The 26170-nt window shown below is 51.7% G+C and overlaps 11 protein-coding genes across 11 annotated transcripts; 8 read left to right on the top strand and 3 right to left on the bottom strand.

Moving 5' to 3' along the window:
• Positions 1–3: 3 nt before the first annotated feature.
• Positions 4–3657, top strand: PV08_06404 (uncharacterized protein; the record flags this gene model as incomplete). The annotated part of the gene is made up of 2 exons (XM_016380742.1): positions 4–239; positions 288–3657. 2 exons carry the CDS (start codon positions 4–6, stop codon positions 3655–3657), a joined length of 3606 nt encoding a protein of 1201 aa, XP_016236569.1.
• A 448-nt stretch (positions 3658–4105) lies between these two features.
• PV08_06403 (uncharacterized protein) lies at positions 4106–5286 on the top strand (the record flags this gene model as incomplete). The annotated part of the gene is made up of 2 exons (XM_016380741.1): positions 4106–4351; positions 4456–5286. The coding sequence occupies 2 exons, from the start codon at positions 4106–4108 to the stop codon at positions 5284–5286; spliced, it is 1077 nt and encodes a 358-aa protein (XP_016236568.1).
• A 199-nt stretch (positions 5287–5485) lies between these two features.
• PV08_06402 (uncharacterized protein) lies at positions 5486–6133 on the top strand (the record flags this gene model as incomplete). The annotated part of the gene is made up of 1 exon (XM_016380740.1): positions 5486–6133. One exon carries the CDS (start codon positions 5486–5488, stop codon positions 6131–6133), a length of 648 nt encoding a protein of 215 aa, XP_016236567.1.
• On the top strand, positions 6134–7117 carry PV08_06401 (uncharacterized protein; the record flags this gene model as incomplete). The annotated part of the gene is made up of 1 exon (XM_016380739.1): positions 6134–7117. The coding sequence occupies one exon, from the start codon at positions 6134–6136 to the stop codon at positions 7115–7117; it is 984 nt and encodes a 327-aa protein (XP_016236566.1).
• Positions 7118–7408: 291 nt separating this feature from the next.
• PV08_06400 (uncharacterized protein) lies at positions 7409–8005 on the top strand (the record flags this gene model as incomplete). Its single annotated transcript, XM_016380738.1, has 1 exon — positions 7409–8005. One exon carries the CDS (start codon positions 7409–7411, stop codon positions 8003–8005), a length of 597 nt encoding a protein of 198 aa, XP_016236565.1.
• Positions 8006–9521: 1516 nt separating this feature from the next.
• PV08_06399 (uncharacterized protein) lies at positions 9522–10415 on the top strand (the record flags this gene model as incomplete). Its single annotated transcript, XM_016380737.1, has 1 exon — positions 9522–10415. One exon carries the CDS (start codon positions 9522–9524, stop codon positions 10413–10415), a length of 894 nt encoding a protein of 297 aa, XP_016236564.1.
• An 888-nt stretch (positions 10416–11303) lies between these two features.
• PV08_06398 (uncharacterized protein) lies at positions 11304–13271 on the top strand (the record flags this gene model as incomplete). Its single annotated transcript, XM_016380736.1, has 1 exon — positions 11304–13271. One exon carries the CDS (start codon positions 11304–11306, stop codon positions 13269–13271), a length of 1968 nt encoding a protein of 655 aa, XP_016236563.1.
• Positions 13272–13441: 170 nt separating this feature from the next.
• PV08_06397 (uncharacterized protein) lies at positions 13442–14104 on the bottom strand (the record flags this gene model as incomplete). The annotated part of the gene is made up of 2 exons (XM_016380735.1): positions 13442–13994; positions 14049–14104. 2 exons carry the CDS (start codon positions 14102–14104, stop codon positions 13442–13444), a joined length of 609 nt encoding a protein of 202 aa, XP_016236562.1.
• Positions 14105–18144: 4040 nt separating this feature from the next.
• PV08_06396 (uncharacterized protein) lies at positions 18145–19579 on the top strand (the record flags this gene model as incomplete). Its single annotated transcript, XM_016380734.1, has 2 exons — positions 18145–18164; positions 18286–19579. 2 exons carry the CDS (start codon positions 18145–18147, stop codon positions 19577–19579), a joined length of 1314 nt encoding a protein of 437 aa, XP_016236561.1.
• Positions 19580–20284: 705 nt separating this feature from the next.
• On the bottom strand, positions 20285–22254 carry PV08_06395 (uncharacterized protein; the record flags this gene model as incomplete). Its single annotated transcript, XM_016380733.1, has 3 exons — positions 20285–20411; positions 20486–22148; positions 22197–22254. 3 exons carry the CDS (start codon positions 22252–22254, stop codon positions 20285–20287), a joined length of 1848 nt encoding a protein of 615 aa, XP_016236560.1.
• Positions 22255–22959: 705 nt separating this feature from the next.
• PV08_06394 (uncharacterized protein) lies at positions 22960–26043 on the bottom strand (the record flags this gene model as incomplete). Its single annotated transcript, XM_016380732.1, has 1 exon — positions 22960–26043. The coding sequence occupies one exon, from the start codon at positions 26041–26043 to the stop codon at positions 22960–22962; it is 3084 nt and encodes a 1027-aa protein (XP_016236559.1).
• Between the last annotated feature and the right edge of the window lie 127 nt (positions 26044–26170).

Genomic DNA, 26170 nt, shown 5'->3' with positions numbered 1-26170 from the left:
ACCATGAGTTCCCTACTTCATCCTCTCCATAGCGCGAGCCAAAAGTGCCGGCCCAAGCACCAAGTTCTTGTGCTCAAATGCTATCCGCAATATCAAAAGAACGTGCAAGAAGTCAAACCGAACTCTTCCGAGCTCAGCTACCTTCTGTACTATGCCAGTACACGGCGAAGTAAGCTGCAAAAGGTGGGCGCATTCCTGGAAAAGAAAAACGCCCACGATGTCTGGAAAGGAAGACTCGGGTAAGCAGTCAGTGCCATTCGACTGACTTTCTGCTAAACCACGCGTAGCAATGTTCAAGTTACCCTCCAAATCCTAACCGCGATCATTGAAAAAGCTCCTCGCGACCTCTCCCTTTACTCCGGATCTATCCTTACCATCCTGGGCACTGTTCTGCGCTCAAAGGACATCAATATGGTGGAAGAGACGGTGCCGACATTCGAAGCGTACTGTAAACATGTAGATGCTGCCTCCCTGACGGCAGACCAGCAGCGTGCACAACAGTACTTGTTGATTGTGCAGCTGTACGCCGGCTTCGCAGAGAAGCAGAAATCAGCTGGCCGGAGAAATGGCGATTCGATACCGTTGTCACTAAGATGGCGGACAGTTGGCCTACGGGCGATACGAGCTGTGGTTGCTTCTGATGCTCTGGCCACCGATTCCAGCCAGCAGTTGAATCTGGTCATGCCTGTGATTCTCGAGAACATGTCGCTAGAGGACGAGGATGTTTTGTCACACTTGCAAGAGAGAGCAAAGACATCGGAGAGGTTCGAGGACGAAATCGCACGAAGAAGGAGAATCAGTTTGTCGACTGTCACAACGGTGGACACAACCGATGGGGATCCGGCTACAGCTGTTGAGACCACAGCTGGAGCAGACAAAGTGGCCGAAGAAGAAGTTAGAGCATTGGCGCTGCGATGTCTAAAGCAAATCTTTTCAATTGGCGTTGGCAGCACAAGAGGACAGACGAGGTTGGCCACGGCCTTGACACTGAAATTCATTGCGTCCAAGAACCCGCCTCGACCCAATCCAGACAACGTCAGTGAGGGTACATGGGCGACTTCGCTTTTTGAAGCCATCGCGCGTTGGACCCCTGTGCAGGATAGATTCATCATCTTGCTCACCGCCATGGAAACCCTGGTTCGAACTCCTGTTGCAGAAAACTTACTTGACAAGCAATTGGTGTTGGCCACAATGATCGACTGGCTCTTGAGCTCGTCCGTTAACCTGATCGGACTCAGCGTGATGGATGTCTTGCTCGGATTTATTCAACACATGTTGTCCCTGTTGCAGCTCGCAGGTTCAAATCCACGGATTGGAGCATCTCGTCAGAATGACCCCATGGGACTGATTCGAGAAACAAAAGAAGCCTTCGACCCAAGTACGGTCCTAGCAGGTGCTGGGCTCAACCCAACACCTTCTAAAATCGAGCTTGCTGCCTCCCCAACCCGAAAGGAGCTTTTGGTGAGGATGCAGAAATGCATCGCCTCTCTTTCTAACCATATTTACTATACCGATCAGATAAGTGACATGATCACTGCTATCCTGGCCCGCTTAAAGCCTTCTCCTCAATCAGAGGTTCCATCAACAGCAGCTGCAATCGACGATCCTGCCGCAGCTACGAAGGCGATAGCTGAATCAGCGAGTATCCAAGAAGATCCAAACACATCGTCCTTTTTCTCCTTCGGAACAGCCAGGGTGACGGCACTGCAAGTAATCCAAGCCATCTTAACCCGCGCAAATAGCAAGAGGAGCAGCACCGGTGGGCCGATAGAAGCACGCGCACGAGTCGGTGTACAGGTCTGGGAGGGGACGCAGTGGCTTCTCAAGGACGGGGAGAAGGAAGTTCGCTTCGCATATGTCGAGGCTCTGCTGACTTGGCTTCGGTTGGAGACCAACAAATCTGATACGTTGCTACCAAAGAACGGCACACGAAAGCATGCTTCGAGCAAGAAGCCAGCTTCGAGCGAGAACTTGGCAAAGCGAGCTGTTTCTGGTGCCTCTCGAAAGGAGGCCAAAACTACTCGATCGAGCTTCGTGAGCTTACTGCATCTAGCTATCTATGACAGCATTCTGGACGATGCTGAAAACGAAGCTAATCTTCTCCTCTCTCATCTCCTGCTGACAAAATTGGTTGAACGGCTTGGGGTGAATGCAGTGCGGAGCGGTCTGCCTATGATGTTGAAGCTTCAGGAGACGGCTTTGAACGGAGAAGTTGTTCCGACCGCCGGACGGGTCAATGTTGCTAGCGTTGTTCAAAGCTATCTGTGGACTCTTGCGGACAAGTTTGACTTTGAGATGAGCGCCGTTGGTCATGAAATCAACAGCGAAATATCTCGCAGAAAACGGCTAAGCATCTGGTGTGACAAGGTTAGATTTCCAGCTGTCGGTATTGACGAAATACGCGGCACCTCCTCAGGGTCTGAGAAGCAACCTCAGTACTCCGAAGAAAGCGTCAACACGCTAAAACCGTTCTTATCGGTGACCGAATTGGTCAACGAGATAGCAACGTCTTACAACAAGTCTTTGCTGACTCCGCCGAGCTCTGCACCCTCATCTCCAAGCCGTGTCTTTTCTGTTCCGACTCTTGGGTTTGGCTATGGCTTCGGCGCAGCCCCAGTTCATAAACCTTCAAAGGAGGAGCAGCTGCCTGAGAAAGTCAAGGAAGAAATGACGGCTGGTTGGAGTAGAGAAGCATGTATTGCAGCAGTTGAGAAAGAGAGCGCCACTTCCATGACTGGTTCAAGGACAGGTGGCTCTTCGCTTCCCCGATATCATCTCGGTGTCAATGGAGCTCGCAATCACGGCTCTGTCAGTGGTCAGGAGTCACCAGTAAACGCCAACGGTAGTACGACCCCCACATATGGGCTGGCAAGTGGGCTAGGATCTCTGACCAGAGTGCGGAGGCCCAGTGCCAACGGATCGCCCACGCGGGTTCCGACGACGTCGAGCAGAGATTCGACTATGAGAGTGTCGGATCTCAAGAGAGCCCTTTCTACCTACGCCACCGGAGGTAGACGACATAGCCCATTGAGAAAGCCGCTGACATCTTCACGACGTAGTACACGGAGTAGTCTGACCAGCAGCATGGTCAGCTGGGATGAGGCGGATGACAGAAACCTGTCGTTTCTTGACGTAAGTACTGGAGGTGGACTCAGTGACTCCGTCCATCAGATCTCCGACGGGCTCCGACCAGCAACATCTCCATCGGCCCAAGCCCCGAGAGACGGAGCTGGAAGCGTATATAACGCCGTGACGCTGCCTTCAACAGACGGCGGGTCTCACGACAGCTCAGACATCCCGCCTGTGCCCAAGATTCCTTCGTCATTGAACTTGCCTGGGACCTGGCCACGCGACATTTCTCCCGCCCGGACCGATGAGCCTGCTCTCGACAAAGGCCCATCTTTGCCACAACACAACACAAGTTCCCAATCAAAGCGTGTCATCAGTGGTGCTTATTCAATAACATCTGCACCTGGAAAACAGAGCACTTTGAAATCTTCACGCCCAACCAGTCGGAAGGGTGCCAGCCCGGTCGTCGGTTCAGCACATGGAAGACTCGACTTGACCTCTCTGTTGGCCGAAATCCCTTCTGCTAGTGATGAAAGTACGGGAGGCGCAGACAATCGAAACAGTCGCCTGATCAGACCTCCCTACTAATAGCTTGGTTCACATACCAAAGATTTGAGCATCAATGTAATTCTAGTTCATATCACGCGAGCACTGTACACCATCATGGGTTTAGAACATCGTTTGTCCTTTTCTGATTCATTTAAGCCAGGTGTATATTTTGGGGCGATGATGTTGAGATTGGAGGCTAGGAGTCGGAGACGTCGCCAATCTATTCATGGATGACAGGATAGAAATTTTGGTAGATGAAAAGGAACACGAAATATACAACTATTGTTCATTGTGTCTTGTTGTACGCTCAGTTGCATCTTCGTTGTTGCGGAAAATAGATATTCCATTCCGGTGACGGGTCAGCACATCGGTTTACATCGCTCTTACAGTTCTGCCGCGACAGAATTCGATCCAAGACCAGCACGAATAGAGTACTGTCATCAGGCTGCAAGAAGATGTCTTGGACTGGACGACATCTCATCAAACCATGGCGCAGTCAACAGACGCCGCTGGATATGCTCACGAACCCATCAAAGCTTCGATCCTTCTTGACCTAGAACTGGGGGACAATTTACGAGACACACTTAACTCAACGGTCCCTGATACCAACAAGAGGACGGGTGTCTGGATCAGAGGTCTTGATACCCGATTTCGGTCTGTTTGGCCTGGTGGAAGGGTTGTGGGAATTGGTTCAACAGATGTAGACGACCCGACGAGTCTACACTCGGAGCAGGTGAGTTTGTCATATGTTCGGTCTTGCAGACACATACAGAGACATCGCGTCTTAGTAGCCGTGATGTATTCTTTCCTGGGAGCTAATATCGGTGCGTCTTAAAGTCTTTGTTGTCGCTCAACCTCATCTCCGCGGCACTTTTGAGCAGACCAGATCTGTCGCAAGTCCTCAGAGCGGTCGTCTCGTCGGATTCACAATTGCTGGGAGACTTAGCTTCTCCAACAATCTACATCATTGCACCGCATACCGCGCAGACTATTCCATTGCTTCACGCTAACCTCGCTCGGACGTTGTCCGACTCAGCGACTGCGATTGAGCTGCTCAAGGGTGTCCAACTGTTACAATACTTTGACTTCGCCGGACTTGTCGAGGCCGTGGCCGAAATCAGTGAAGCATTGTACAGAAGGCCACAGAGACCGGAAAAGCCGGACCCAAATGCTATGATGACCCCATCGCAGAATCAGGACATCATCCTGCTTCAGGGTCTAGGCCCGACAGTGACGGCCACATATCGTCGAAGTGGGCTTGTCCATGCAAATGCGCTATTGGCATCGCTGATGCGGAGCATTGTGCAAGTCTCAAGAATGCCTGGAAACGCCTTGGTTTTGGTTGAATTTCCCGTTGAGATTGAGGGCATTGTAGATGTCGGCTCAATTCAGGATCCCACAAGGAAGTCTCTTCATGGTATTCCGCTGGACTCTGGCTTTTGCGGCCCAAGAGGAGAAAGTCTAAGCTTAATGTGCGGTCACGAGACACTGGCGAGGACTATGGATTCCGGCTTCGACTGCACTGTCATCGTGCATGATGGTTTGGGCAGGATAAGAAATCGAAGCGGGCATTCCAAGCAGACTCACTATGTCATTGAGACCGTGAAAGACAGACTAGGTGGATCGACTGGACTATGGGCTACCTGGACTACCGACGGGCAGACGTAAAGACCTCTTTCACTGGTACAGACGACGCAGTTGCTTGCTTTTGGAACGCAGCTTCCTGGACAGAGTCAGGTGTCAGAGGTGGTGCCTACTTGCCGGGGACACCGCGTCCCTTATGTCTTTGGGTGGGTGATGTTCAGCTTCATGTCATCCACTTCGCTCCTCTAGCCGCATGGGCTTCCAGCGACACATGTAAATCAGTATGAACTTACTAACTATACAGTACCTCTTCTTCTACCTCGCACCTATTGCAAGTGCACCATTATACGATCAAGATGTGAGCCTTGACTATGACTACTTCAAGCTCGCGGGTTCCTCTGGCGTCCCGGCCATGCACGCAGCAGTTCTCCCACCGCATGGAAAAGTCGTATTTCTCGATAAGGTGGAAAACTACACCGAACTTCTGCTGCCGAACAACCGCTACGCATACTCTTCTCTTTATGACCCAATAAGCCACGAACTGTATCCGTTATCTGTTGCGACGAACCCGTTCTGCTGTGGAGGAACATTTCTACCCGATGGGAGGCTGGTCACTCTTGGAGGCAATGGACCTCTGCTCTGGCTTGACCCTACTGTTAGTGATGGTTTCGACGCAATTCGCTTCCTCGGCTCAAGCAACGCAGCTTATCATTGGACAGAGCCTGGAAACAAGTTGGCTTCCAAACGATGGTATGCTTCCGCACAAACGATGTCGAATGGGGACATATTCGTTGCAGCAGGGAGCCTCAATGGGTTGAGCCCAGCAAATCATAGCAACAACAATCCCACGTACGAGATACTTGGAGCTAATAGCGTCAGTAAAGGGAAAAGTATGCCAATGGACATCCTGGTCAAAACCCAGCCGTACTAGATGTACCCGTTCCTACACTTACTGCCCGATGGTTCGCTGTTCATCTTCGCGGATCGATCGTCTGAGACCTTCGACGTCACATCGAGCCGCACTATTGAGACCATGCCTGAGTTACCCGGATTGCACAGAACATATCCAAACACTGGCGGAAGTGTAATGCTTCCCCTACACCGGAGCAACAATTATGAACCGGAGATCATGATTTGTGGCGGAGGACAAGCACAGGCAGTTGATAGCTTGTGTGATGCCACTTGTGGGAGGCTGAGGCCGCTCAGCTCGAAGCCGAAGTGGCAGATGACTTCGATGCCCGAGCCTCGAGGAATGGTTGAAGCTGTACTGCTTCTCGACGGCACTGTCCTCTGGCTCAATGGTTATCAGCAAGGAGCGCAGGGCTTTGGTTTGGCCACAGAGCCAGCTCTCGAAGCATTAATATACGACCCCGAAGCGAGCAAGTGGTCGGTACATGGGAAATCAAGGATACCGAGACTGTATCATTCCGTTGCGTTGCTGATGTTGGATGGCACAGTGCTCGTTGCTAGCAGCAACCCCAATGAAATGCCAGTGACGATAGACCAGGTCGATGGAAATGACCAACAAAAAGCATTTCCGACCGAGTTCAGGATCGAGAGCTATACTCCGGTGTACCTGAAAGGTAACAATGCATCACGCAGACCTACCGATGTCAAGTTGCTAGATCGAACGTTCGCTGCCAACTCTAGCTGCGAAATCGAGTTCAGCAGCGTGGAAGACGTCGAAAGTTTGGACATCGTTTTGTACTCGGGAGGCTTTGTGACTCATTCTTTGCACATGGGTCAAGTAATGGTATATTTGGAGCACAGCAGCTGGGAGACCTCGAATGCCGGCCGCACGAAAGTACAAGCTTATATGCCAGATGGAGTCAAGATTGCGCCTGGACCTTATGTTGTTTATATAGTTGCGAATGGTGTACCTGGAATAGGTCAGTTTGTGACGTTCAAGCTCTGACACAGGATAATCGGCGAGCTTCTTTGGGTGGTATTGGCATCACTGGAAGTTCTTGATTAGACAGAAACCTGATACACAAATGGAAAGCCGTATAAAATCATAGAATGGTGGCCCCTTCAAAGGCTGCGCCGACTAGAAAGACGTTTTCGCTACGAACATAAAGTACGGCGGATCAGGCGGCCAGTTTGGCAGTATCAACTCCGAATTTCTGAATCGCGGACTAGAAGTTTACCCGCGAAGAACTGTTCCAAGCTCGGAGTGTTGTGTTGCACATATGTCATTGCTCTCGACATGGCAGAGCCGGTGGCATCAGCGTTGCCGCCAAAAGCACAATCCTTGACCTCGAACGTCAACGTGAACAAGGATTTGAGTACCGCCGCGACATCGACTGCGCCCACACCGACTGCGAGCAGTGTTCACGATGGCGACAATGATGTCGTGATGTCTACTTCGCCAACCACTGCGACGGTGCCCGCGAACAGCGCTGAACATGGTCCCGTTCCGCTCGACTCACCCTTACGAACGACACCCATTCACCCTGCTGTGCCGGCCGTGAAGGTCCCCGCAGACGCAGCCTGGAACTTGAACCCCATCACCCTTCAGCCTTTCACGGACGAGGAGCTGACCAAGTACGGATACGAAAAGGTCCGTGCCGAAGTGAATTCTGCACGTGGGGTGGACGCGAAGGGCAAAGCAGGCGTGAAGGCGAAACAGGAGGAGGTTGCAAGGCTGCGCGAGGAGACGGCGAACATGTTGAGGCAGAAGCTGGAGGAACGAGAGACCAAGCTGCGTGAGATCACGAGGGAGATGGAAGAGAAGGAAAAGATCCGAGAGGTGGAGAGGAAGGTGTTTCGAAAGAGACTGGATTCGACTTTAAAGAAGGATTGATCAGTGAGCTGAGGATCAACGAATGAGTCAGGAACCATGATCAACATCAGCTGGACTCAAAACGACAAAAGGCGGCCGTATGTTCTTGTGGCATTGAGGGCGCTGACACTCGTTATGGGTGTCATCCAGCACAAGATTACCCGGCGATTCGCTTCGGCATTGTCGGACATGAGTTGGGCCCGCGCAGTGAAGTCCAACGAAAGCCATTCGTGACGTCGAAATATCCAACTCTCACCGATCCTTGAGGGCCCTGGGGACGGCATATTCGAATCTCGCGAATACGATCTTACTATCTGCGAACGTTTATTTCCACAACTGGCGCAGAATGGACCTTCGAAATCCAGACGATCCCCGGTGTATCATCTGAATCATTCACAGGCTACTGGAGTTAGTGAGATAGTGTTTGAAGCTGTGACACGGTCTGATTTGTTGCCGACTACGCTCTATGACCGGTAGAGGAGAAAATATTCAAGGTCGTCACGACAATCCTTGCGACGTCAAATGAAACAGCGACCACACCGCAAAGACAGCACTGTTGTCGACACGGAAACGTATATGCTCATCACCCACTAGGAATCAAGTTTACGCCTCCAAGGGGACACCACTTCAGATGAGCCGTGGGCAGGCCGTTGAACAACGTATCAAAGTTATGTATCGACCGGCGTACATGAGTGTATCGAGCAGTTCGGCGGCAATCTTAAGCTACACCTGCACTATTTACCGGAGATGTTCCATGCCGCTGAAAAAACCCGAGGGGCGTGATTTCCTATTCCTCGATACCATCCACTGCAAGCAGTGCCTGAGAAGCGACAGCTCAAACTGTACACAACTCCCGTCCACACGCCTGACTTTACAAAGAAAGAAGACCTGGCCAGACACGCACAACTAGAGCTGAGTGTGCACTTAATCTCCTTGCCGAATCAAGTCTGTGACGAGATGATGGGATCCCCCGCATCACGATGAAGCGTTGCCGACGAAGGTGGATGTGCATCAGACAATCGCTGCAGGGAATGAGAGAAGCCAGTGCGTCCCCTACGAAGACTCGCAAGCTGACAGGACGCGCATAACTTCGGAATGAGGCTGCCCGCCAATGGAACTCCGTCCTTGCCGCCTCGACCATGCTCTATTGTCGTCGCAGCAGTCTTCACGTGCCACAGGGCCGCAATCTGGGTTGGATTCCGGAAGGAATGAAGTGTTGTGTGCTCTAAATCGCAGTATATCAGTTGCCCCTAAGGCAGTCTGGACTGGAGGGTTTGGGCAACAGTCCTTGCTCGACCAGGTTGTGACTATTGTAGTGGCCTTACACTGCATCAGTGAATATTCTCGAAAGAGCTTCCTCATTAAATAAGGTCTTGGCCTTCTTCGCAAGCTCAATTCCCAGGAGCAACGTCTATCGGTGGGTTGCTTTCCTTGACGTCGATTCAATTTCCCTAATAACTTGCCTTGTGTAGCTGCAAGCTCAAGTCACCACTGATAGCAGGACCCACGCGAGATATCTTGCCGGATACAAGGGTCGATGTGGAACCCTCCGCCACTCCCGTACTTTTGCGACTCCTCCCTCGTACCGGCCTCTCTTCCCAGCACTGCAGACATAGAAAATGCGACCTCCGTACTCAAGGACGGATCTTCCAGAGTCCTCCGAGTCGGAGATCATTTCGTCGTCAAATATGGCCCACAGATAAGACGACGCATCCAAGAAGGACTAAATACGATCTTTGTCAACCAAAATCTCACAACTCCGAGTCCATTGGTGTACGCTTTGTACGAAGAGAAGGGCAATGCTTATTTAGTCATGCAATACGTCGCCGGCCAGTCCCTCGAACAGCTCTGGCCAGGTCTTCAGGATCGTGAGCGGAGGCTGATTCTAAGAAAGCTTAGAACAGTCCTAGACGACATGAGGTCTCTCACACCACCGTCGCCTCTTTTCTACGGAAGTGTTGATCGTGGGCCACTCCCGTACTTTCTGTTCTGGACGCCAAAACCGCAGGAGATGATTAACGGCCCATTCGACACCGAGGAGCAACTGTACCTTGGCCTCGTGGAGCAACTCCGTCAGATATACAGTGACAACAATCAACATATGTCTCGGGTCGAATGGCTGCGAAAACATCTTCCTGTATCACTCAAAGGGCACCCACCGACATTCACGCACGGAGACATACAGAAGAAAAACATACTTGTAGACAAAATAGGGAAGGGGCAGGACGACTTTCGCAACGAGGATGACTTTAGCCTAACAATAGTCGATTGGGAAGACGCAGGTTGGTATCCCAGCTACTTCGAGTACTTCATCAGCTACACAAGTTTTCTCTGGGATGACGACTGGCCCCAGTTGCTTGAGATATGTCTCGATGCTTTCCCCCTTCAGATAGCGATGCTATCACCAATATACCACGGCATTTTTCTGTAACCAGAGACGATTTTGCAGCCTAGAGCCTCGTTGGAGAACTTCGGCAATATTCTGCTATATGAACATACCGGCCGCATAGAGCGCCGGAATTGCCCATTCCAGTGTCCACCCAGCACATTTGACTAGTTTACCACGTGGCTCTCCTGGCTGATAAAACTCCCCATTCGGCTTGATCGGTTTTGTTTTCATACTCTTCGGATTGAACTTCTTCTGTCGAGGTGAAGGAGGTTGTTGGGCACAAATTTGAGCAAGCCGAGGGTACGTGCTCTCTTTGACTTTTCCCAAGAGCTCTTTGGAATGGAAGGTTTGTGAGTCCCAGGTAGCACACGACCACGATTCTGTCCGATCTTACGGGTTTAGACGCATCATTTCCCGTCATGTGTTCATGGTATCATCACAGTGCCTGAGGAGATGAGGCCTCCACAGCCCTGTGATGTAATCTATCAGTGGAATGCTAGAATTCCTGTGCGGACCACCACGAGAGGCCTGCAATGGCAGGCAATTGGTCCCTTGCCAGTGTGAGATCTCGATGCGCGTAGACTTAGAGGAGGGATCTCCATGACAAGAACGAGATCTCTCGCTTGCCAGCTTGGTAAGATGACCCATCGGAGGTACTGGCTGGAGATATGCGACAAGCCTTGATTCTCAAACGTATGTGGCAAACAACCATTGGTCTGCTTCATAAACCCGTGGGATGGACTGAAGAGCCCAGCCCCGCGGGCCGGTTTTCGAAACGCTTCGTTCTCTGAGTCATATACTGAGATTTTGTAAGCGTGCAGTAGCAACACGTCTTAACCACTTTTGAGGAACCCTATTAAGCGCATTCGGCTGCGGATGTTTGAGAAACAGAAAGTGAAACTCATAGCGTATGTGGCAAGCCCGTGTGAAATGGAGAATGATGTAGGAAGTTTTACTCTCACGAAGCAATGCGCGCAAAGTCCGCTCATCGATCAGATCTTGAAGATACAAGAATTTGAGTTTACGAACCCCAGACAAAAGTCATTTCGGTGGATGCAGAATCTTCGATGCCTCTCCCCTTACCAGTCGCCGACAGCAGAGCACAGATCTCTAGATCACCATAAAGACCCAAAGGTCATCCTACACATAAAATATGCAAACGTGTTTGACAAGGGGCGTTTTCAATATGCGGCCATCTCTTACCCGTCCCATCCGGCTCAACGTGAATCAGGACGACCCGGAAGCTTCTCGATCCAAATGCGCGATGGCTCCACCAGAACGAATGTCGTCCGAGACACGATCATATGGCGCGCAATTCGATATGTGCAGCATCATAGACTTCGGGGTTTCTGGATTGACGATGAGTGTCTAGATCCGGTGGGTCAAAAGAGTCGTCAGTCGGCCATTCACTCCATGGATCGGCTCTATGCCGTAAGTACTTATTCGGTAGGGATGTTGGAAGTGTCTGTGGATAAGCAATGGCAGCTAGAAGCACTGTATTCGCTGATGGATGGATCTCTGTTCAAACCGGCGAAAGGTCCAAGCGTTGAGTCAGAAACCCCAAGACTGCGCTCGAACAGAGTCTGGCCAACACTCAGATTGTTGCGCCGTTTGTTATCTGATCGGTGGTGGACGCGGTGCTGGATCTTCCAGGAAGAATACTGCGCAGCACAGAACATGCGGCTCCTTATCCCGTGTAACCAGAACTTGAAACGACGAAGCACGATTCTCGGAACAATGAGGGATGAAATTGAGATCCAGGCAATAGAACTCCGTGCCCAGCTGACACGTTTTCATGAGGCTTGTAAGCGGGCGACGAGATTGAGTCAAAGGCAGAAGAGGTTTATATCACGGGAATTACGTGGCAAGGCTGAACGATATCAGGTTTCGTACCAACTTGACAGATGTTCAGGATACCTCCTGTCATCCAAGATCATGAACGAACTACAAGAACGCCGCGTAAAATATTCCGCGGATTTGCTTCCTATCTCAGCCAACTGTTGTACCTACAGTCGACGGTTGGACCAGAGAAGGTTAGCACAAGAACGAGATGTCAGTCTATCGTTGTCCTTGTTCGTTCAAGCACTCATGAACGGAGAGATACTTCACAACAACCTAAAGGTCGCTAAGCCGCCCACAAAAGGCTTTGCTCAGTTCTTCCAGCAACAAATGTTTAGGCTGACGCGGCCTCCCTCAATGATGAAGGATCTTACTTTTGTCAAACATTGTCGGTTCCTGAATCCGCGTCTTCGTCGTGAGGGTGTAGTCACAAAAGGATACTTATGGGAAAGTGTGGAGTATCTTCCCAGGAGGCCTGTGCGCTTGAAAGACCACACGAGGCATCCAGAGACATCCGACGGACCGCACCCCGAAGTCTGGATACTTCTCCAGGAACTCGCAGCGGAATCAAAACCTGCGCATCCAGCAGTCGCAAAACTTCTTTGCCAGTTTGTGTCAAAGATGAACGGCATCGACAGACTTCATGCACGCAGTCGATACATGACTGCGATGGCTCATGAAGTCGCTCGGGCTTGGAGAGACAACCGTCCGCTAATTTCAGCAAAGCTTGTGGGAAACGATTCCGGTTGGGGGATTTTCGTGCCTTCTAGGCCAAAGATCATGCCTCTGAAGGTCTTCTCGTCGTGGCATTTCACGTCGGATAGGCCCTCAGACGGTATGCAGGAGCCGATGGACAAGCACGTACAACTCGATGTTAGCTCAGAGAAGGATCCTATCGGACTGGGACTCCCACAGTTACGAATCAAGGGATGGATAAATGGGTTGTGCTTCTACGGTCATGCGGCCCCACAAGAAGTGCTCTTCCCTTGGCCCCTGTCCTTCGCGACGGGCGATGGTACTCAGGACCAGTCGCCTGGCAGTCTGGGAGACCGTGTCTGAATGGTTCTTCTGGGGTCATTAGACTCGGCTGAATATGAACCATGATCGTAGGAAGGAATAGTCAGTGAAATGGCAACTACGGTAGGAGTTGAGTTGAAAACTCAGGAAGCGAGTTGTCAATGGACTGGAGCAACTCCACTTCTAAATTCTTCAAGCGGCGTCTAGACAGCTCAGTTGAGCGTCAAACGTTCGATATCTTTGTTCAGCATCTCCATAGAGACGGTGGAACTTCCGCCCAACGCAACAAGCCCATGTCGTCTGCGCTCGAAACTGTGCTTGCTGGTGGTGCCCTGCTGACATAAACTGACGACTCTTTTTCCGGGAACTTCTCCATGCCTGAAGAAGACCTTTTCGTCTTTCATGACGTAGGCAGCGGCTCGATGCGGCGTCTTTGTTATGGCCTTGATGTGCGGGTGACGTTGGCAATAGTCGAAAAAGCGGGAACCCTGGATCTGAACTTCTATTCCGACATCCAAATAAATGTGTACGTGGTCCCCGCCATCTTTATGTTTCTCTTTAGCTGCAAGGACACACGTAACAGGGTTGTTGAAGAGTGACATTAGGTGCTGGCCAAGTTCTGATATTTTGAAGGTCTCCAACCTTAGTTGCGAGTAAGTAAGGAGGAATCTTTGGCCGGTCGTTCGAAATCCGTCCCACGCGTTAGTCGTTGCACGGTAGGGGACGGGTCGCTTAGCAGTGACAGGTTTGACGACATTGATGTTTCTAGAGTATCAGGGAGGGTGAGAAAAGTGCCCAACAGATGCACGCAACACTCACTTTTGTCCTTTCCGCAAGCTACTGTCCTCTCCCCCTTCTTCAAATAGGCGAGGCATCTTTGCGGCCATAGTCTAAGCGTTGTTCAGCGTCGAGCTCGATTCTCAGACTGCATCATATGTGGCACGGATCCAGGAGGATTGTGTGACATTGATATATACTTTCAAAAGCAGCTTACATCGTGGAGGGCGACTGAGGCTCATATTGGGCCGATAAGGGAGGGTAGGCATCAACACTATCCTGCTTGTGACAGCCAGGGGCAGTGAGGCACGAGGACTATCATGAGAGGCAGTCATCCTGGGTGCCAATCGTGCCAGGATCCCGGGCAACACAATTGCGTCTAGCGCCCAATTGAGTGAGCCACTGATTGATGAACAACACGTAACGTGCATCGACTTCAGCCTAAGTCGTGCAGGGATCCGAGGAACATCTTCCTCACTAGCTGTCGCTTCGTGCGCGTCCATTCGTTAAACTACCTTGTTCATGCTCAGACGCAAAACCCCTTCATGGTGCTGCAGGAATTAAAGCGTACCACGTATGGCTCCCATGAGTGGCAGCCGTAAATGCCTAACCACTGTAATGGAAGGCGGTTCGAGTCGCAGGACCTCGATTTTCCGGTTGGGAATCACTAGGCAAGACGTGGATGCAAGGGACATAATAGTCGCTGCGGGAAAACACACCTTGAGTACAGCGAATTGATGATGACCGACGCTCCCGAAGACAAAAGGTACCCGACGGGGTAGAAACCATGTGAGAGATGGGTGAACCATGGTAACACTAACGCGCGTCGAGACGATATTGAACTGTAAAAACAATCAAGAAACCACTGGCGTCTACTTAATCATTCGTCACCGAATCGAAGCGGAAGTTCCCAGGACCTTCATGATCGAGGCAACACCAAAACACACTTGGGTTCTAGCAACTGAACACTTGGGCAATTGGCCGGCGATATTCACGGTGGAAAAATACGGGTCTGGTCTCCCTTTGAGGTCGATGGTCAAGATCCAACCACCCTGACTAGGCACATGGCTCAGCTGAATGTCTCAGAGAGAGAGAGAGACCGGTCGAGTTCCCTTGACATTTACCGTCCTGGTGACTGAGACCAAGTATGGAAGAGCGTTTTGCTTGTGCGCCTCATGGCTTCGACACAAGCTCCAAATTGAACGTTGAAACCATTTCTCAACTCTCCCTCCTCAAAAACTGTCAAACTCGACGCGAAAAAAGATGGATGCTGCAGTTGAGGACGAAGATCTATTCACAATCGTCCATCTCTTACACCATGGCGCTACAAGCAATGGTCGGTCGAACTGCTCCGGAACTCTCGAAGCGCTCACGCAGACGGTGCCGCTTTTGAGACCAGTTGCTGACGACTCACCCTCATCTCACCCTCATCTCACCCTCATCTCACCCTCATCTCACTCACCCTCATCTCACTCACCCTCATCTCACCCTCATCTCACTCACTTTCTTCTCACTCTCCCACTCACCCTCAAGCGACGGTCTAATTTCTACTACATCCCCTCTGATAAGCCCCATCTCTAGATGAGTTCCATAATTGGCGACAATAAGGGTGCTTCATTATTAAGTGTTTCTGCAAAGTCTGACAATTTGCTATGATTCGTAATGTCAAGTAGTATCGTATGGACTATAATCGTGACCACGCAGGTAGATCGTGTCGACTTCCAGGTGGGAACCTGGATCAGGCGGCTTGAAATTCTTAATTGCTATAAGTGACGGATCACACAGTCAGGAAATAGTGGTCGACATCAAAGGGAGGAGACTGACAGTGTGTCTTTCATGCCTGCGACAGCCCTCTTGAGCAATGACGGCTTCTTGTTTGCTTCTGCTTGAGCCCTCTCTTTCTCGCTGGCAATGGATGATGTGGAGATGGAGGCGGCGTCCCAGGAGGCCGACTCCTTGAGGGACTTGTCGTTTGTTGAAGACGTTGTTTTTGGCGTTGACTGTGTGGACTTGTCGCTCGTTGGCGACCTCGCCGTCAATGCGGCGCGGTGTTGTGAGATGTAAGCTTCGGAGTGGTCGCCGTGTAGCTTCATGATTGATGATTGATGATTGATTCAAGGGTGCAATGATGCCAAGAGTGTGTGGGATGATTTTTTGTTTGTGTCAGGTAGTATGATCGGGATCAAGTTTGAAATCAGATGAAGAGAAAAGTCTTTGTGAGTTCCTTTTCTCAGGCATCCACCAGCACCTTTATACCTCTAGGGATAGTACAAGTACAAGGCAAGGACCAGATGCCGGGTTTGGGTGGATACCCACGGAATGCTTGAGCCAGGCAACAAGCATCATTACTGTTTTAATTCTCGCCTTTTTTGTTGAAACAAATCTTACCACGACATGTAATGTATTCAGGCAGACCGCAGACCATCAATTTTTCGCGTCCGGCCCGAGAACCCTTGCAAGGTTATCGAAACCTGTGGACGTACGGGAGGTGCATGAGACGTAATTTTCCCGGTCGTGGGAGTATTCGTTTCGTACTCATACTCGAAGTAGAAACCATAAAACCGAATACGAACGAAGAAAACGGAATGACAGGACGCGCGAGCATTGGGGGGTTGACCGGGTCCGTGACACACCGTCATAGGTCGCACACGGTTCCGGGATAGCCTTTTCCTCCTGTCCTCACTCGTATTGACTGCCTATTGGAGGCAGTCATCCGTAAAAAGGGGATCGATCCATCCCTTACTTTCTGAGAACGAGAGCGAGAGGCAGTAAGCACCTGCAAGGCTCGGTAAAGTGGTTCGTCGGAGTCGCTTGGTGGACGAAGAGAAAAAGTGAACCTGCTAGGCATTTACAATACCGGTACAGAGTACTCTGTACAGTGTGACACGTACGAGTCAGTATGTCTTCGTAATACTCCATGTCCATAGCTCGGATACGCGACATGGTTTCAGAAGTACCGTGGTACAGGTACGGAGCACACTTGTTCAAAGTGTCAGAGTCATAAAGAGTATTCACAATTAAAGACTCATTCAAGCTTAAAAAATGGGGTTTGCTTATTTTGATTACCAAGATCCGTGCTCTGTAACCAATGATTGTCGTCGCAGCGCATGTTGCGGAGTATGGCGTTGGAATCGACCCGGGGGACTAATGACGGACCACGAGGGAAGCCTTGAGCTAAAATAACAAGGGTCTTTTTCATCATACAAGTATCTTGTCTGCCTGAGTCACACACGTCTCCATTAGGTATGGAGCGAATGCATATTGACGTGGTTTTTGTTCTCCTTGGATCTAGTGACAGCCGTCGCACGGGGAAAAGTGGAAAAAAGGAAAAATGGTTCCAGGTGCTCCTTTTGGTAACTGGAACATTCACTCATGGTACGAATGAAGATAAGGATACTCGTACAATTCCGGGTCACGTATCAAGATCAGGGAAGGACTGTACTGACTCTCTCATGGACGGGGTTACGTGACTGTGCAGAAATGGCCGAGGAGGATGTAGGAACAGAGAGAAAGAGAGAGAGAGAGAGAGAGAGAGAGAGAGAGAGAGAGAGAGAGAGAGAGAGAGAGAGAGAGAGAGAGAGAGAGGGCGGGTGCACTGGTCCAAGGTTACCTACCCTATACAGGCAGCATCGAATATCGTAGACACCTCCATGGAATGAATGATACAGTAGAAGATGATTTCCCGTTTCTGGACCTGTCTACTCTTGTCATGCATTTCCATCGTCATTGACGTCCAGGCAGTCACCATTCTTCGTCGCCCCTGATGGAATCTCTGGCAACCATTCCACCATCTCCAGCTCGGATGCTCCCATCCCAATGTCCCAATAGATCAAACGAGAACATCAGGCATGGTCTGAACGAGGACGACGAGGTTCCATCGCGCGAGTCGGGGGTGAGCAAGGGCGGCATCAGCCAGTTTCCTAATCGGGCAGGAGCCGCGAGCGGTTCGATCAACGCTGGGCATCGGCAGAAATCCACCGCAGCCTCGTCCGTCATACCAACAATGAGGCTCCTGTCTGAGCAGACCGAGTATCCCGAGTATCGCCTCGCCGCCGCTGATGCTTCATCGTCATGCCTCCGCCACTGAGCAGAGTGTCTTCAGCCGGCTTGTGATCGTATCAACCCTCACTCGTCAACCATGGATTCGACGTCGCGCAGGTGTGTTTTGTTGCGGCGCTCAGGAAGCAAGCAGACGATGGATACAGCACCACACTTGTCATGACTCAACGCTGCCCTGCGCTCTTTTGAAGAGCACGCGCCATACCAGAAAGGGCTACAGTTTCTATCCCTACACCCCAAGTCACCGTCGCTTGCTCCTTACTCCTTCCGCCCGGTACGAAAAGCAAGACCTCAAAGCACACTCGGGCGCTGATCACGACGACGGCTCGTCCACTGGTACCCAGCATACCGGGATAAAGTCCTCACTCCCTCCGGAGTCGTCCTCGTCGAACTCTCTCCGCGCCGCTCGCTCCTCTTCGAACTCGTTCACTCCTCCTCACTCTACCCTATCGACCTTCCTCGCAAACGCCGCGCGTACGGGGCTCTCACCCTCGTCCACCGTCTACACAGGCACAGTCTACGAGTACCTCGCCGTCAGCACACTGCGAGGCTATGGGTTCCATCTGCACCGCGTAGGGGGTCGAGGCGACCGCGGCGTCGACCTGATAGGACACTGGCAGGTTCCCCTCCTCTCGCCGACAACAGGGACCTGGAAAGAACACACAACTCCCGACGGCAGCGTGGTCACCGCCACCGATACGTTTCGTGTGTTGGTACAGTGTAAACGACTCGTCGGGAAACACGCAAGGATCGGGCCAAACCTCATCCGCGAACTCGATGGTGCAGTGCGAGGAGCGAGACTTGCCCCGTTGTTCGAAAGTATCTTTCCGCATGGTGGAGCGGAACCGGCAGCTGCAGCAGCAGCAGGAGGAGGAGGAGGAGACAACGATGCTACGGCGACGGCTCAAGTGTCATCAAATACGCCTGCCATTGGGATCTTGGTCGGCACGAGAGCAGCGACAAAGGGCGTGATAGAGAGCATGAGACGGTCGAATAGGGCGTTGGGATGGATTATGATGGAGGAGGAGAGAGAAGATGTAGCACAAGCACTGCCGGTTGACGATCTCGCTGATTCATTACCGTCCTCATCTTCATCGCCCGTTGTGGATGCTGCAGAAGACACCCCGGATCCAAACAGTACATCACTCAACGACAGCCTCAACCGCGCGCGAGGGGTGTCGTGGCAGGGCGCGGAAGATCCGCAATTCAAACCCTCCAAGGTCTCCGATACAAATGCCGATGGCGATAGGTATAGCGATAGCGGTACCAACGAAGCGATCGGAGAGGACTCGACGTCTATGATATCCGCGGAGACGAGCACCTCTACAAAAGACAGCAATGACCTTGCGCACCCCGTCAAGCTCCGCGGCAGGATTCGTCAGATTCTGTGGAACCAGGCGGCGCGCAACCTGGGTCTCGAGGACGTGTCGGTGGTTCCTCGCTACGACTCTTCAGGGCGGGAAGAAGTGGTGCTCATGCGCGGGGGGCGAGTCTGGGGCGGCCTCGTACCATAATGAAGATGACTACACACCTACCTATCTACATACATACAGGTGCTGTCTCGTGTGAAAGATGGGTCGTCGTCATACCGTGGCTCTGTGCCGCCATGCCGTAAGCGGTAATATCACTTCATATACGTACTCCCCGTCACGTAGGCCTGAGATCCAGAACCTGAGATGCCATGTTCACATGCCAGGAAAGGCATTGTTGGGTTCGCACTTCTAATAGAAGATCAAAGGCGGGAAAATGAGAGGGAATTTGGATCATCTCTTTTTTCCCTTTGCTTCTTCTATCTTTCTCGTAAAAATCCAGGAGAAAAGAGAAAAACAGAAAAAGAAAATCTAAACAAGGCTATGTACAATAATACACCCGTATAGGGGGCTCTTGGAGCTGACTAGCCATAACCACTCATATCATTGATACAGGTCACACACGGTCAAGCCGGGTATGCCGCGTCGAGAAACTCCTTTGCTCGGAAAGTGAAAGCGAACCCGACCAACCGACTCACCGACGGTAGAATGCGGGCCTCGCTGTACCCTGGTCCAAAGGCGGGGGAAAAAGAAGGAAACGGTATCGATGACACGCTCTTCCTCTCCCCTCTTCGAAACGCCAACGCAACCCGACTTCGATATGGCAACGCCACCACACTCATAAGCATGGGCACGCGGGAAGCCCTCTTCCCTGTCTCTACTTCTTCCGGACCACCGGCGAAGAAGTTTTTACAGTTTGGCCTTTGGAGGCTCCAAGGACGGCAGGAGCATGTCGCGGATGTCGTTGGCGGCTTCGTTCAGGTAGAAGCTCATTCGTTCGCAGCCGAGCTTCTTGGAGACGACGTTGAATTGAAGACTAAGTCAATCTGTGTCAGTAACATATCCCACGAGTTTTTTTTTAATCCCAGGCAATGGGGAAGCGTGACATACCTGTTCTCATTAATCATATAAGCGATACCCCAGCCCTGGTCGACGACCTGACTCCATCCGTAGCCGTTAAAGTACTCTGAACTCAGTTGACTCGAGCTGATGTACCATGTCGAAGAGTACGTGTATGCGGGGTCTTTGAACAGTTCGGGAACCTCTTCGCCCGGCTGGATGAGTTTCTTCAAGCCAAACAGGTGTCGGTCCACTCCGTATCCGTCACTTGCATCGGCGGTGTACTGGACATGGGCCTTGACGGCCTCGCGGAAGAGTCGCTCGGTCTCTTCTCGGGAGACAGACGGGTCTGCCATTGCGTTGCAGAAGGCAACGGATTCGTCCGACACGGTTCTCGTGGTTTCTGTTCGTCCGAGCTGGTATTTTCTCGTGGCTGCCGACTCGTAGGTGGGTCTGTTCTTGCCGTACATCTTGTGGTAAGCGAGTTGAATGACCATCTGAACATAGGCATCAGGAGAGCACTTGAACTTTTTGATCAAGCCCTTTCCGTAGGCCTGGTATGCTTGCACGCGCAGGTCGTGTGCGGCAATCGTCTGCCGGAATTGGTTTTGTGCGCTGGCGACATCTTCCAGAACAGCGGTGTTGGTCTCGAATCTGAGAGGAGTGGGATCGGACAGGTCGGAACGAATGCTCGGGTTGTCGAAGTCGAGCTTGTTGTGGACGATGTAGGCATTGACGGTGTCGCAGAGTCGGTGAGTTGGCGTGCCATCCATCATACTGTGTTCACCCATGAAGCCTGCTGTGCCATTGTCGTTGATGATGAATTGAACAGGCTTGTCATACCATCTGTTGGAGCCATCACCGTGCCAGTAGGCGTGTGCTCGTTCTTCCAGGGTGACAGGAGTTGCGGAGTCAAGGCAGACAACGAAGGAGGCCGCCTCGATTTCCTTCAAAACACCCGCGTTGACCGGAGATGCAGCCAGTAGGTTCGCTCGTGCCTTCGCACCTTGGTCTCGTGGTAGGGATGTCAGGGCACCAATTGGGTCCGACGTTTGTGCGCTTCTGTAGACCTTGTTGAATTGTTGTTCAAACTCGGACGTATTGAGCTGCTTTCCATTGATGTGCGTGGGGACCTTGAAGAACTGGTTGTTTCGGATAACAATGATGTACTCATTGCCTTGGGCCGGGTACTGAACGGGGTAATCGGCAGGCTCTGCGGGGACTCTGGATGTGTTGAACATATACTCATAACTGCTCATGGCCATTGGCTTCTTTCGCATGTACTCTGGCTCCAGGCTCCCGTCATCGACCTGGCGTTTGAATTCTAGTGCAGCAGTGGTAATGGCTGCCGCACGCTTGGCTGGATTTCTCCTCTTTCGGTCGTCTCGGAACGAGTAGAAGTACGAGACATAAGGGACCACGGGATCCTTGTATGCCAGGTATGCTGCCTCATTCCACCAGTCGATGATCCAGTTCTTGACCTTGGGATCTCGTGCCTTTGCTATTAACCGTTCTTGGAGCTTCTCGCCAAGGCTACCGGGCTGGTTAAAGGCTGCAACGGCCTTTTGCGAAGCAGCGAACTCCTCCTTGGACAGAAGAGGATGCAGGCTTTTCAGGTATCGGGCGGACGTCTCTTCGAGGGAGGGGACCGGGAGTCTGGGGAGGGAGTCCTCGAATCGGAGCATGGCTCCTTTTGACTTGTCTTCTCGGTATTCTGGGATGCTTTAGCAGTCGTCCATCTAGAGTGATTGGGCGGCCATACCCTCAGTCACCCAGAATTGCTTCGTGGTCGAAGACCTTCTCTTGTTTGCGGGCGCCATTGCGAAAGCCTGTCGAGGATGATCAGCAACGGACAGCAATGCTTGTAGCAGTATCCATACACACCTTGACAGCGAGGGATGAGTGACGAGGACGTGAGATCGCAGAGAGTGATGGAGTCGCTCGGCCGATGGAGGACAACATTACCAGATCAACTTTGGTGAGGGAGAGGAGAGCAACGACAAGGGGGTGAGGGAGGAAAAGAATCGAAAGTCTATAGCTGGACAGGACAGCAACAGCAAGGCTCTACTTGTACCGAACTTTTTGGGATCGGATGGTTTTCGGCAATGGGTAGAAAAGCGCACGAGGACTGGGGAATAACCGCGGCGTCGATGGGCGTGAGGCAGACGGTCTGGACGAACGCAGCATCAGAGCGCATCAACTGCCAGACTCCGGTGAGCCGAGGCAAATCACAACCGCCGCGGCCGAAACGGGACTAGTGGCTCCGGCCCCAGCATGGAAAATCCCGGAGCACAAGGGACACGTGAACTGGCGGGCACAGAGGACTCCGGGTGACGCTGGGGCTGCCCATCGCTTACGCACGAGTTCACCGAGTACTGCTATTGCCTACGAACCAGTGACTAGGTATACATACACAATAACATCCCGCCTGACCCTGGGCTGGGCTGGACTGGGCTGGGATGATGAGTGACCACCTGTCGCCACCCCCTCCATGTCTTGTGCTATACGGATGCCGAAGACGCATTCTATCCCGAGACAAACCTCTGCAGTGCCTCACCAAGGCTCACAGCTCTACCGCCTTCCACCGTGTTCGCATCACCTTCCACCCAAGGCTGGAGAGCGGTCAAACTGCAAACATGTCTCATCGTTGGTCGACCGTGAGGGCAATTCCACGGCTTGTCGATGGTCCCCATGTGTCGTACGACCTTCTCCATTTGCTTCTTGGACAACGTCTTGCCGATCATGATGCTGGACCTACACGCTCGCATTGCAAACATTTTCCGAACCTTGCTGGGCCGGGGGACATCGTGGCAGCTTTGCGTACCAGGGCCTGGAGCTTCCGCGAGCAGCTGGATGAGCTCTTCAAGATCACGAGTATTGAAGACAACTTCCTTGCTGAGTGGGAGGCTAATAAGTTTGCATCTGCGCCCTACCACACTCTCGCCGCTCGTGTCGATGTCAACCAGGAAGCCATTCTTCTCGAGGGCGTCCATGTTTTCCAGCACAATTTCCTCTTCTACCGCTGTCAGATCAAGTATAGCGGGTTGAACGAGCCTCTGATTGCCCACGACTGTCTCGGCTTGGAGCTTCTCGAAGTTGTACTTTTCGTCTGACGCATGTTGATCGATGATGAATAATTCGTCTTGCCTTGCTCTTGCCCCGGTCTCAATTTTATCATCACCACTCCTTGTCGCAAGGATGAATCCAAGATTGAACTGGCCAACGATATCCATCTGCGCAAAGTCGCCCTTGGACACGGTAAGCGTGAGCTGTGCTTCGGGATCTTGCGCGACGTGCGCGTGTTCTTGGCGATGTCTGAGCTCCTCCGTTCTGGCACCGATTGCTACAAGCTGCTCCAGGCCTTTAGCTACGTTCTCTAGAGAGAAGTCAACTGTCGCGAGCGTAGTTGTCGTTGAGTCTTTAATTCGACTGCCGGAAAGGGAGTTTGCCGCCCGTTTGGTGTTTTCCTTGCTGGCCATGGCCGAAACTTCTTCTGCGGCTCGAATGAGCTCAACCACCCGTGCCTCCTCGATTTTTTGCTTCTCTTCTTCGTCCACATAGTCGGGATCGTCATCTGCGTCAACAGCTCCATCTTGAATTGCGGATTCACCTTCGTCATTCAGATCATCAGATTCGACAAGCAGATTGATTGCGTCGTCCGATTCTGGTGTTTCTGCTTCCGTACCATGCTCCGAGCCACTCTCATGGGACATTAAGTCATCAGTCGAATCCAATTCTTGCCCATCATCTCCAGCCCTTGCGTCAAAACGTCGTAGCTTTTGGGAGAAATTGACTGTAGCTGGTGATGGCCTTTCCTGTCTTGGTGCTTGGGCCCTGATTTTCTCCATCATTCCTCTTCCAGCTGGAGACCTCGGGTAGTGCGAACCAACAATGGTTGTAATTGTCTCCTCTCCAATTGTTACTGTGGCAAGCTCTGCTGGTTGTCTCCTAGGTCGCATGCGTTCGAAGGCGTTCGGAACAATACCTTTATCTCCCTGCTGAGACTGCTGGCTCAGCGATGGGATTTCGGATCCCCTCTCATCCTTGGACGCAGTCGGTTGATCCATGTGCACTGAGTCTACGCTTTGCTCAGCCATCCGTGCATTAAAGTCTTGTATGTGAAGGTTGACAGGGTCATTCTGCGACCCCTCGGTGCTCTGTGTGTGAATTGTCTCCTGTGTGTCGCCGTCATCAGCAAAGTTGGATCTCTCCTCATTTTCTTCTGCTATCTTCTGAGCCAAGGCGTTCGCTTGGCTCTCCTTTTCCGTTTGTGGTGTTTTTCGAACCTGACTGATTCCCCCAGTCTCGTCTCTGGTGCTTGTAAAGTTTCGAAAATGCTCACGCATCAGCCAATTCGAGCCTTCGTCGTCAGAGGCCTCAGGATCGTCAGTGAGACTCTTCTCATCTTGGAGCACCGATCTTGCCGGCACAGATTCTCCTTGGATCGAGGGACTCAATGAATTTGGGGAAGAGCGTCTTTCAAAGTCCAGTTTTCGAAACGTGGGGAACTTGGGGCCTTGTAGCTGAGACTGAGGAACTGTCTGATCTTGTTGTTCGAACATTTCATTCAATGCAGCCTTCAAATTCTCAATTAGAGTCGCAGCATCGTGCAGCAGGATAGTCCGCTTGTCTGGCGAGACATTGACATCATAGGAGTTGGTGTCCATCTGGAAATCAGCAAATATAAAAGGTGACTGGGAAACGTTGAATGACTTGTATACTTCGTTGATGGCTTTGGCAATCTGTGGCAATCCACATGGTCGGCCATTCACGAAGAACATTTGACGGTCTGGAGTTTGCCTCCCCTCTCCGAAAACAGGCTTCGAGATATGGCCTTTGACAAATATCTTGCCGCTGGACGTGTCTTTATGTGCCGTGCGTGCCACGGTCGATTCGAATTCCAGGATGAGGTCTAACGGTACCAGAGCTGAGAGTGTCTTCGCCCCATAGACATTCGCAATGTTCTCTCGAGTGCTGGCATTGGCTTTGGTTGAGAAAACAGTCACGCTCTTGCCCTTTGGCATAGCATTTTTGACCGTCAACTTCACGTTGACACAAATGCAAGCATATGCCTGCAGCAAGCCGAGTACCTTGCCATATTCACGTTTTACATTCTTGATTACCTCTTTGCGGCGTACAGGCAAGCTCTCGAACAACCCTTCAACCGTGGCAGTCGTGCCCTTCTGACAGGCAACGAGCGTGCTCGCGGCAAGTCTGCCCATACCGTCGAAGTCGAGACGTCTTCCCTTTGGTGCCTCCTGTGCCTGTGCAGTTGTGATGGAGAATTTGGATAAAGCGCAAAGGGACGAAAGAGCCTCGCCGCGAAATCCAAAGGTTTGCAAACTGGAAAGATCATCATACTTGGAAAGTTTGGAGGTAAAATGCTTCAAGGCGACATTTTCATAGTTTTCGGCAGATATTCCGGCCCCGTTGTCCTGCACCTCAATTGAATCGAGGCCATGGTTCTTGAATCGTACTTCGATGGAAGTCGCGCTCGCGTCCAGACTGTTCTCAACCAGTTCCTTGACCACTGAGCACAAATCGACGATGACCTGGCCGGACTGAATTTGATGTATGGACTTAGCCTCGATGGCTTTGATGGTGGCCATACCAGACCATGGTTGTCGATGGTGGACGACGGCTGGAATGATTCAGCCTGGTTCATCCGTGGTTGTCGCACCGGGGGGATTTCAAGCCTGATTATGTAAGAAAGATTCTGACACGTGATCTCCGGTC

Source organism: Exophiala spinifera (assembly GCF_000836115.1).
Source record: "Exophiala spinifera strain CBS 89968 unplaced genomic scaffold supercont1.4, whole genome shotgun sequence".
Classification (NCBI taxonomy): domain Eukaryota; kingdom Fungi; phylum Ascomycota; class Eurotiomycetes; order Chaetothyriales; family Herpotrichiellaceae; genus Exophiala; species Exophiala spinifera.
Note: the sequence above shows the minus strand (reverse complement) of the source record. Positions and strands in the feature narration are given on the sequence as shown.